The 12,120-nt window shown below is 35.7% G+C and overlaps 2 protein-coding genes across 2 annotated transcripts; one reads left to right on the forward strand and one right to left on the reverse strand.

Annotated features, from left to right (window-relative positions):
* Window positions 1-3,637: 3,637 nt before the first annotated feature.
* On the reverse strand, window positions 3,638-4,939 carry LOC114414239. Its single transcript, XM_028378542.1, has 3 exons — window positions 4,715-4,939; window positions 4,042-4,629; window positions 3,638-3,961 (listed from the first exon to the last, which is right to left on the reverse strand). Exons 2-3 carry the CDS (start codon window positions 4,264-4,266, stop codon window positions 3,716-3,718), a joined length of 471 nt encoding a protein of 156 aa, XP_028234343.1. The 5' UTR covers window positions 4,267-4,629; window positions 4,715-4,939; the 3' UTR covers window positions 3,638-3,715.
* A 326-nt stretch (window positions 4,940-5,265) lies between these two features.
* LOC114416933 (ADP-ribosylation factor GTPase-activating protein AGD5-like) lies at window positions 5,266-12,081 on the forward strand. The gene is made up of 11 exons (XM_028381974.1): window positions 5,266-5,589; window positions 6,689-6,747; window positions 6,928-7,018; window positions 7,806-7,860; window positions 7,972-8,062; window positions 8,204-8,381; window positions 9,897-10,110; window positions 10,282-10,472; window positions 10,728-11,036; window positions 11,127-11,185; window positions 11,685-12,081. Exons 1-11 carry the CDS (start codon window positions 5,539-5,541, stop codon window positions 11,839-11,841), a joined length of 1,455 nt encoding a protein of 484 aa, XP_028237775.1. The 5' UTR covers window positions 5,266-5,538; the 3' UTR covers window positions 11,842-12,081.
* The last annotated feature ends 39 nt before the right edge of the window (window positions 12,082-12,120 follow it).

The raw sequence follows: 12,120 nt of genomic DNA on the forward strand, positions 1-12,120 counted from the left end.
TTTCTTCCCAGAATTTATAGAGCACTAACAAATGTGTCCTTAAATGTGTCACATAGGCTCTTTCGTTAATGATAGCAAACAGATAGATTTGTTGCGCTTTTTCACTTCCAGAGACTAAAATTTGAATTTTTCATCTTTTGGGAACGAATTTGTCAGCACTCTACTCATTTAAGAACAAAAATGACTATTTATCCTTTTAAAAAGTCTATGCACTCCGAAAAAAAATTAACTTATTTACAAATGAAAGTGTAAGTCCTTGTTTATATTTTTCTTTCCTTTTTAAAGGATTTCTCCCCTCTTATTTGTTTGGTGCATGGAAAGACTTTTTCATCTGATTTAGGTGGCAGTAGATATTGGTTACCAGAAGCCAATTCAGCCAGCTCGGAATGCACCTAAGCTCACCCACTTAGCCTTTGTTGATGACCTTCTCATCTTTGTTGAAGCTTCAAAGGACCAAGCTGAAAGTATTAAGAATATTCTCGAGTTATTCTGTAAGAGCTTGGGGAAAAGAGAGGGTCTTGATAAAACTTGCATCTTCTTTTCTAAGAATGTGGGGCAACAAAGGAGACGACTAATGAGCCAAATATTTAGGGTTCTGACATACAGAAAATCTTGGAAAGTACCTCGACATTCTTATTCTTTATAATAGAGTATCCACTAGTACCATCCAATATATTATTTCTAGAGTGGATCATCGCCTATTCACTTAGAAGGCACGTCAACAACTCTCCTTTGCGGGGAGGATTACTCTTGCCAGGTTAGTCATCCAAGCCCTTCCCACCTACGCAATGCAATCAATTTTTCAAGTTAGTCATGATATGTGTCGGTCACGTGTTTGGAAATAATTTTGTTTAGGTACATTGAAGGTAGTTAGTCTAAGAATTATGCAATCACTTCCCTGATTCATTTGAGTTAATAATGTTTGTTCACGCACAACAGGTTTATTTGAAAGACTGTTGTCCTTTACCGCCTCTAGTGTTGTTGTGGTCAACCAATTGTTATTCTCAGGCTAAGCAGTGGCCAACTCCATATATTAGTAGAATGCAGCAGTACACAAGCTTGATGTCATTCAAAAGAGACTATGTCGACCTAAATAAAGAATGAACATGCATTGTATATCTAATTGGATTCATTATGCGATATAATTTATTGTCAGCCATTAATCAATAATTATTAAGTACTCGTTGCGTTAAGAAAAAAATTAGTTGGTGCAACCAAAATCAATTATGCATGTACGATACATCATTGTCATAATTGACAACACATAATGATATGCATGCGTATTAAAGTTTGAGCGTGACATGACATTGACTAACTTGATAACACATTCTGATGCACGACATTGGTTTAGTAGGAAACATAAACACAAAATATGTTCACGCATGTGTATTTTTTTTTTTTAAAAAAAAAGTGAAGCAATCTGTCGGTGAGAACCATGTATATATATGAGATACGACAAACGCTAATAAATCACACATTATCTTGCTTTCACATACTGTCCCAATTGATACACAAAGTATGGGATTTTTAGGAGAAACTAGCAGTCAGACGATTGTCAACTCAAGGTTGGGTTTCATTTTTCCATATGGATCGATTATTCACAATGATAGTGAGGTTTACTTCCAAACTTCCACTCCGATGCCCATTCGAGTACCAAACAGCTGTGATTTTGCAAGCCTAAAAACCGGAATACACAATACACTTCAGCTAACCGACAAACAATTTTTTGATGAAATTCACTACCGGTAGCCATTCACCCATACAGGTAACCAAATTCGCTTTCAATGTATGCAATTGATAAATGATGACGATGTCAACACAATGTTAATGTGTAATGATCAATTTTCGTGTGTTGGTCTGATTGAGTTATTATGCACCATTGGAAGAACACCAGATGAAGTAATAAACTTACTTGAACGCACTATGACCCCTACTCATGACGCGCTCCTGTATTACAACGGGACGTGAAACATGCCACCCCAAAATAAATTTGTAGGTTGTGCGTTCATAGGAAAAAATCCAAAGAAATTGGAAATTCCTTCAGGATGTACCATCGATGAACTGAAGGATTTGATAAAGCAAGTTACACCTAAAGGGATTCCCCCTCATGGAATTCACGAATCACAAACGGTAAGATGATTTTTTTTCGACAACCAGGTCATTTTGAGTATTCAGATAAAGTTATAAAATATGAAATTAATGAGCTGAAAACCAACGATGAAGTGCTGAAGGTGTTAGTACAGTCTAACTACTAGAAAAAAAATATGGGCCAATAGAAATTTTAGCTGTTTTTACTAAAAATATTATGAAAATGGAAGACGACATGGCTGCCACGTCGCTAAACGACTGAATGCAAGGTTTATTTTTTTGTTTTTCATGTAAGTTTTATCAGTTTACAGCATGTTTGAATTCCATAATAAAATTGAATGTGTTGTTTGAATGGTCCAAATCTAATTTATTTTAATTGTTTGACCTTCAGACCTTAGGCATACTTTGAAGGGTCCAAATCCTTTTTTTTATTTTGTGCTTGTTTTTTGAAGTATTATTCGATGGAACCGGTTCACGATATTATTCTTTTTTAGTTCTTTGACGTCCAAACATGAGAAATATCACCCCTCGAATATGTTAGGCGAATCGCACATAATTTAAAAAAAAAACACCAAACAGGGGTACTTAAACATGTTTTAAGGGTCCAAATCGTATTTTTTTAAAATTTTCTGCTTATTTTCTGAGGTTTTATTCGATGGAACTGGTTCACGATATTATTTTTTTTAGTTCTTTGATGTCCAAAAATGAGAAATAGTGCCCCTCAAGTGTGTTAGGCAACTTGCACATAATTTATAAAAAAATGCCGAACAGGGGTACTTAAACATGTTTGAAGGGTCCAAATCCTATTTTTTTTTAAATTTTGTGCATGTTTTTTTAGGTGTTATTCAATGAAACCAGTTCACGATATTTTTTTTTTTGAGTTCTTTGACGTCCAAGCATGAGAAATAGCGCCCCTCGAGTGTGTTAGGCGACTTGCACATAAATTAAAAAAAAACGCCGAACAGGGGTACTTAAACATGTTTTAAGGGTCCAAATCCTATTTTTTTAATTTTGTGCTTGTTATTTGAGGTGTTATTCGATGGAACCGGTTCACGATATTATTATTTTTTTATTTCTTTGACATCCAAATATGACAAATGACACCCCTCGAGTGTGTTAGGCGACTCGCACATAAATTAAAAAAAAAACGCCGAACAGGGATACTTAAACATGTTTTAAGGGTCCAAATCCTATTTTTTTTTTTAATTGTGCTTTTTTTAGGTCTGATTCGATGGAACAAGGGTACTTAAAAGTATAACAAATAAATAAAAAATAAGATGAAAAATTAAATAAATACAAGATATCATTTACATTTAGTTGGACCTAACTTCCAATAATAATAAAAAAAAACATTAAATTTCTTTTCGGCTTAAATATAATTTTGACCTTTTTACTTTAAAACATAAACATTTAGTTATCTTATTTTTATAAATTTATAATTTTAATCTCATTCTTATGAAGGAAAGTCATGATTTTAGCTTCACATTTTTAATCCAAACTTCATAAGAGTCCAAAACTTGGCTTAAGGACCGGGATCGGAATCGAAATCGGTACGTCAGTTAATATGATAAAATAATATACATCACAATCCTGGAAGGTGTGTCATATAGAGTGCACAAAAAGTAAACTATATTAAACAAAAAAGTGTAACAAATACAAAAAATGTTGTCAAGTACAAAACATAAAAAACATCATCAATGCTCTGTGCGCCATCTTTATCTAGCCCTAACACTTCCATCTGCGTTGGCACCCCCCTGGCGATCCTGAGGCAATCTTGCATGATATCATGTAACTCTGTGTCTGTAGTGACCATCCTAAGGTTAAGCACATGCTCCAACCTTTCTGTGATCGCTTCATAGCCTTCGTAATCATCCTGTGACAGTCATAAAAAAAATTTATTATAAAATTTAAAATAAATAACAATTCATAAAACATTAAACCAACTTATCTTACCAATGCATGTCCAGGGGGGTTAAATGCCATTGGAACCTCTGGGATATCCGGCTGGATGTAGTCATCATGCTCTGGGGCAGGTGGATGTCTGGGCTCATCACCTGCCTGGGTCGGTATGATGAATGGGTGAGATATCTGGAAAAACCACTCGATGTAATCCGCAGATACCTGCCCAGGCACTACACAAATGTCACCCGCAGTTGCTAAGTGGTCCGAGAAATGCATTCACATGTCATCTATATCATCATATGACAACAAAGCGCTAACAGACGGCAGAGGGATGGTCTGAATGTACCCAAACTGGCGCACCACCCTCTCCGGTCGAACTGTGACCACAATAGGACCCCATCTCAACTGACCTTGGAATGATGAAATTAGCTCAAACCCCCTAACCCCTCGATGGTCACTATAAGGCAACCAACACACGTCTGTGACCGTCAAAGCATCACAATGTGCCCGGTAGGGCGCTCCTGTAATTCCCTTCATATGAGCCTTCGTCGTTAGCCACCGGGAGGCACATGGGGACATCTCGTACGCATCATCGGTGATGCACTGATGCACACTCAGAAAGTGCTCATAAATCCAGCACTACAAAAAAAAAAAGAGGTTAACATAAGATAAAAATATGTTTACATCATAATCCAATGTAACATATTACGAACACAAAATTTACCTGTAATAAAGTGAGGTACCCCCAATTTGTCATGTTGTGGTCCTAGAAGCTTCATCTAACTGCTCATACATATGAACCAGCGCGGCAGCTCCCCAGGCATAGCCCCCACTCTGACCCAGGTCGCGAAAAGCCTCCAGATGCACCACATGAACATTTGTTACACTCTTGTTAGAAAAAAGAGTGCAACAGACAAGGTGCAGGAGATAAGCACGAGCTACTCTTGTTAAAATCATATCTTAAAACTGAAAATGAAAGCCATCAATATTTAAGAGACTATTTCAAAATTGACTAACATGCTCTAAAATAATTATTTAAGAGACTATTTTACAACTTTTAATTTGTTGATGATGAAATTGTAACTTAAAACAAAGTTAAGAGTCCGTGGGGTAATTTAGCCAAACCATAAGCATCCTCTCCAAGAGGTATTTCTGCTCAGAAAAAAAAAAAAAAAAGTGGGTCTATAATTGATAAGTATCAAACTAATTTCAACGTATTTTAATTACATTCATTTTTAAACTCAATGTCAAATTTGAACGTAACCGATCCGCACAAAGACGTTACTATGCGCGAAAAGCCAAAATAAGAGAGCAAAGCTTGAAAATATAGGGAAGTCGCAAATAATAATAGAAGTCAAGGAAGCAACTGCGATATCTCTTTCTTTTTTCTTCATCATCGTGTGTTTTGTTCTGGTGGCATTCTTCTTCTTCTTCTTCTTCTTATCATCACAACCTAGGAAGAGAGAGAGAGAGAGGAGAGAGAAATTGCATTAAAAGACCAATTTGCCCTTCGATCTTCTTCTTCTTCGTCTTCCTCTCTCTCGCACCATGAACGAGAAGGCCAACGTCTCCAAAGAGCTCAACGCTAAACACAAAAAGGTTTTCACTTCTCTGCAAGTTTTTCTTTAATTTCGATAATGGGTGTTAAATAATATGTTGTTGATACGCCATTTCCGAATTTCGCGAATTTCGATTTGGCGATGAAATAGTGGTAATGAGGATTCTGAATTGTCGGATTTGATTCGATTCAATCGCTGTTCGATTCGCCTACTGAGAAATTGAACTTCGATGTTGCGACGAGTTTTTGTAATTGCTTATATGGCATGATCAGCTGTTATGTATTCTTGGATAAAATGAAAAGGAAAACGAAAATTTGATGTGAAGAAATGGATCGCTGATTGGTGATAATGGATGAATGGTTATAGCATAATTTGATCTGCGTATTGTGATGTATTTTTTATGTTTAATTATGTTCTGGATTGAATTAATCAATCGAGGTTATTGTACTTGGTGGTTTGGATCCATTTTTCTATAATCCATTGGTAATTGTTACTTGATTTTCTGGTTTTGTTTTTGGAGATGTTTTGAAGCCATTTGCTTGTATAGTGGATATACTATGGAGTTATTAGAAAGCATTATCGGTTGGAAATTTGGAATTACTCAAAATCTTTGTGGTTGATCTGGAGAATATTTCAAACTTCGGTTTTTCCTTAGGTTGTTTCTCAATTTATTGATTGGATCGTTTTGATTTTTCCTTTGGTTGTTTTTCCTTGATTTTCCAGTTGTTTGGTATTTGTTAAGTGTCTAATTGAGGAGAATTTGATCTGTCAAGTTGGTTGGGCTTTGTGGGGGATCTTATATGATTTGAAAAGGGAATAAATGTTTATTTATTTTGTGTATATTTTGAGCTGAAAAGGCCAATACTTCGTTTGTTTATTTTGGGTGGTTGGTTATTTTTTTCTCTATTAGAATGTCGATCAATTTCAATTTATTTGAAGAAAGTTTTCAGTCAAGAGTGTCTAACTTATATTTTGCTATATATTTTAAATCCTTTATTTTTCAACAAATGAACTTTAGCATTAGAATATAAGCTAATTTTATATTCTAACAGGCTTTTTCCTTCATTTACATTCACTACACTTTTTTTTCCCTTTTTTAATTTAATATTTTATTTATTTACTTTAAATTAATTATGCAGATACTGGAGGGACTTCTTAAACTACCAGAGAACAAGGAATGTGCTGACTGCAAAGCTAAGTATGTATTTGGCTGGATCTAGATGATCCAATCTTTATCTCACTTTTTCGTCTCAATAGGAATAGAAGAAAAGAGAGATACTAATCTGTCCATAAAACTTGGATTGTTATTGGATAAGCATCTTCTGGGATTTTTTTTCTGATTGTTTTTTCACAATTTTCTATAAAAATTTATTTGCAGAGGTCCAAGATGGGCTAGTGTCAATCTTGGCATCTTTATATGCATGCAGTGTTCTGGAATACATAGAAGTCTTGGGGTACACATATCGAAGGTAATGTTATGTTCCTTGGTATTGTAAAAGTGATTGAGGTCTGTGGGTCTCTTACTGTTTCTTTAACAAGGTTTCAGTTTGATCTGTCAGAAACCAAATCATGTGGGGGAAATTATGTATTATGACTGTCATGTGTGGAAATAAAATCTTTGTGAATTCAATTAGGAAAAGTTAATTTAATAGTCTAAACTATATTATTTTTTTTATTTTCCTGATAAAAAGGATTCTAAATTAGTAGCAGTAGTAAAAGTATACATGCCTTCTTTACCTGGTAATTTGCATCTTGGTTGTTATAAGAAAGTAGCACTGAGGTACTGCATCCTTTTTTTAATATATGGTTAGACTGTCATTCTTTTTACTGTGGCCTTGAAGAATGCCAAGCTGATAATCTATTTGGTTCACAAAATGTTTCAATATGACTTCGTTCATTTTCAATTTAAAATCAAATATCAATGCTGACTCAATTTGATATGGGAACACCTGAAACATGGCTCCTAGTCCTAGGTCCTGACAATTGGCATTTTACACCTTAGTCTCTAAATATTTATATAAACTAAAGGCTGATTCTAAATTCAACTTGTGAAATATTTGGTTTGATGTTTTAATTACAACAGTTTAGTATGGGATTATTTCCCTTATTACTGTTTCCTTATTTTGTAAACCTCCTTCATTATAAATAAAAGTATTTCATGTAGTCTGATAAGATAACACGCAACAGTAAGTAGTTCTTACACAACTTGCTAGTGCAATTATTATTTATATGCTTACTTTGGTAACTTATCTGCAGGTTCGCTCTGCAACTTTGGACACCTGGCTCCCAGAGCAGGTTGCATTCATTCAATGTAAGGGAATCTAAATGGTCATGACCTTGTGGTTATTTTTAGTTCTGTTATTATGCATTAGTCATATAGTCTTCTCATTATATTTGAATTTCTCCTTTTGGTCCTATATAGCGATGGGAAATGAGAAGGCAAATAGTTACTGGGAAGCAGAATTACCCCAACATTATGATAGAGTTGGAATTGAAAATTTCATTCGTGCAAAGTATGTCTGTTGATGAACATTTCTACCAGACTCAATTTTCTTTTTTCCTTTTAATCTTTGTATAGTTAGAAGTGTATGTTTCTTATTATGTGCACCTAGTGAAGATGATTCTTTGCTTTTAATCATTGCATATATTTAAAGGTACGAAGAGAAGAGATGGGCTGCAAGGAATGAGAAACCAAAATCACCTTCTAGTTTCCGAGAAGAGAAAAGTCCTTCACATTGGCAAAAGCCTGAGGAAACGAAGAAAATCCAACCATCAAATGCAATTCCTGCTACAAGAATTAGTGTTCCTGCTCCTCCCAAAGGGCCTGAGCTGGTAAATTCTCTCTCTCTCTCTCTCTCTCTTGCCTATGGCAGAGGGGTTGAAAAATGCCATGTTGTTGCGTTATGGCAGTGCTATAACGATTATTTAACATTTCTTGTATTCATGTGCTGAATTATATGTGAGTATGTGACATTGTGGTTGCAGAGTCTGTTCTGCTATCAGTGTTTTGACTCATGAGCTATGTGAGCTATAAAAACTAATAAAAGAAGGGAAAATGCGCGGAGCTCCCCCATAAGCCTTGGAGATAAAATAAATAAGCTATTAACTTTAAATTTAGGATGTCACCCTCTTATGTTTAAGAAAAAAAGGCCCCAATAGGTGCTATGTATGATTCTTGAATGCCTCTATTGAAACAAAAATGAATAAAAGCAGCAATCGTTGCATTTTTCAAAATTTAGTTGGCTTGATTGCTGAAATTGAAATGCACTTTTCTGAATGATAATCAAGTTTTCAAGTATTGTTATGGTGGTGGCAGCTGTGGTAGTTATCAAAATGTTTCTCAAATCGTCAGTTAAGTATCCATGATACAGCAAAACATAAACTAAAATGTATTCTCAATTTTCTACTCTAAAATCTGTTTATCGAGAACGATTTTCAAAACAGTCAGATAAAAAATAGTCACCAAATATATTTTTATTGAAAAAAAAAAGAATAATATGGTGTGACAAGACAAGACTAGACTATTAACTTTGTGTTTATGATATGTTGACACATAAGCTTAATGTTGCCATGTATGTTACTTGTGGTTGTGTTAAAATATGTATAAATTCTTTTGTTTACAAGGAAATACAGTCTGTATTTCTTTTCTCGTGTGCCTCTCTTTATTTGAAAAGATTTTTGGACTTTAGTCCAAGTTATAAAACTTCGTACCCCATTGCTCAGAGGCTCTTCGCTATGCGAAGGTATGGGGGAGGGATGTTGTACGCAGCCTTACCCTTGCATATGCAAAGAGGCTGTTTCCGGATTCGAACCCATGACCAATAAGTCACCAAGGCACAACTTTACCGCTGCACCAGGGCTCGCCCTCAACTTTAGTCCAAGTTATGCCATAATAAAACCAATATGCTGATCCCTTCTAGGGAAATTTTACGATTGAGATAAATATTGGTAGTGATGGATGTTTGGAATTATCAGTGAGAGAAATATTAATTTTGAGGGCGAGCCCTGGTGCAGCGGTAAAGTTGTGCCTTGGTGACTTGTTGGTCATGGGTTCGAATCCGGAAACAGCCTCTTTACATATGCAAGGGTAAGGCTGCGTACAATATCCCTCCCCCATACCTTCGCATAGCGAAGAGCCTCTGGGCAATGGGGTATAAAAATAAAAAATAAAATATTATATAAAATAATTTATAGCTGTATGCATTTTCAACTACTTTTATGATAAACTATGACACTGAGAAATTAACATAGATAATTCTACCTTGTCATTTTCTTTCTCCTTTCTGTAAAAAGTAATTTTTTTCCTTGCTCTTTTTAGACATGTAAAAACAATCAATTTCTGAACAGGTAACTCCTATGGCAAAACCTCAACATGTTGAGAAAGTGGAACCTGTTGCACCACCACCACAAGCTGAAACTTCAAAACAGACCACTGAAACAACACAAAATTCCCCTCCAAAAGTTGACTATGCTACGGACCTTTTTGACATGTTGTCTATGGATGATCCAAATGAAAAGGGCTCAGGGGCAGCTAATGATAATAACTGGGCAGGTTTTCAGTGTATGATATAGGCTTCCTTTTTCTATAAAACAAAAAAACAAAAAAAACAAAACATCATGAAAGCACCAATGAAAGTGTTTCCAGGCATTGATTTTGAAGCTTTGAAGAAGCTTCTTGGTGATTATGCTGTGTTTGCCTTAGTTTTTAATTTTGTATCTATAATTGTTTCAGCTGCTGCAGAGGCATCGGAAGCTGAGAAGACTGATGCCCCAAAAGCAATTGAGAGTACACCCCAGTCGACACGCCAGTCCACTTCTGGAATTGAGGATTTATTTAAAGACTCACCTTCAGTTACACCAAGTTTAACTCCAGAAAAACCACAAAAAGATCTAAAAAATGATATCATGAGCCTCTTTGAGAAGGTATGTGCCAGTGCTTCAATAGGTTTGTTTAAGGCTGAGTTACTTCTTTGAGTTTATATATATATATATGGTTAGAAATGCTTTTTAAAATATACACATTCTATATTGTTGACATTTCCTCCTTGCCCGATGTGAGTTATTATCCAAGACACCAAAACAAGTGAATTTAGTCGTTGATCTCTATCCTTAGATGGGTTTTTATGTTTTGGTATGTGAATAAGATTTTACCTGACCCAGTAAATTGGACATCTGCAGTCCAATGTGGTATCTCCATTTGCAATGCATCAACAGCAGCTGGCCATGCTGGCACAGCAACAGTCTCTTCTAATGGCTGCCGCTAAATCTGCTGGTGGGGATCCCAAGTACCTGGCCAGCTTACAACAACAACAGTCTCTTCTAATGGCTGCTGCTGCTGCTAAATCTGGTGGCACGGATTCCAAGTACCTGGCCAGCATACAAGAACCTGGGTCCAACATTCCTCTCCAAAGTTGGCTGGGTGCTGGCTACCCAATGCCTGGTGCAATGCCCATGGGTAGTCAGGAAGAGTTACAGAAACTCATGCAGGTAAATAATTCATGGAGGCATTAAGTTAATTGATTAATGATTTTTTCTTATCTGTTCTGCAATTTATTTTTCTTCTTCCTTCTGTGTTAGACCGTGAACATGAATGCAGCCCATTCAGCTGGGAGTTCAGTTCAATATCCACCATCTAGGTACACTGATTTATTAATTAAAAGTCTGTTGAATTTCAGTTTGGGTAACTTGTTAGGGATTTTGCTTGAATTATTATCTTCATATGATTCTGAATTATCTTGGGTTGATATTGGTGCCAATCAGAAGGATTCACGGTTCCCTAAATCAAAATTAATTAGTTATGTGTGTAGTGTAGGTTGTGCTGCCAAAAGGCTATTTAGGGGGTTCTGTTTACACTGTGTCAACTATCTTATCCTGAACACATGCCAATGAGACATTTTTTGTTTCAAACATTTCTCACAAATGTACCAGTATTATGATATGGCTTTATTAGCTGAAGATTATGTTTCAAATATGCTGTTAATCCTTGCAACAAATCTCATTCATTTAAGCCATCTATATCTCATTATTTGTCCAGGATCTATACATTGCTTCTATTCATTTAAGTCATCGTAGGAAACATAACTCCGTATATATGTTTCTCTTTTCTAGTTAACTAAGTTGTGCCTTTTGATGCAGCTACTATGCTATGGGACAAGTTGCTCCCTCTAATGGTTCCACGCCAACGGAAGCGAGCAAACCTCAATCAGCCTCTCCAGCATCATCGAACACTTCAAAGACAGGGAACGACTATGATTTTTCCTCCTTAACACAAGGAATGTTTGCAAAACACTGATTGGCCTTTGCTTAACATCCCCTGCTATGTCATATACCACAGAAGATTAGTTAAAAGTTACAGAAAAGTGCACTCTTCTTCTTTCCCTTGACCCGTATACTTGGGTTGTAAACCATATCTAGAGCTACTGAGCCAGTTCAGTTTTCTTGTTACGGGTGATTGCTTCATTTGTATCCATAGGTGTATTCACAATAAAATTTAGTGATATTTATTATTTATTCCTTTTCTTTTTCTCTTCTATATCTTGTGTACTGCAACTGTTCGTTTCATGTCACCCCT

This window comes from Glycine soja, chromosome 6 (assembly GCF_004193775.1).
Source record: "Glycine soja cultivar W05 chromosome 6, ASM419377v2, whole genome shotgun sequence".
NCBI lineage: Eukaryota > Viridiplantae > Streptophyta > Magnoliopsida > Fabales > Fabaceae > Glycine > Glycine soja.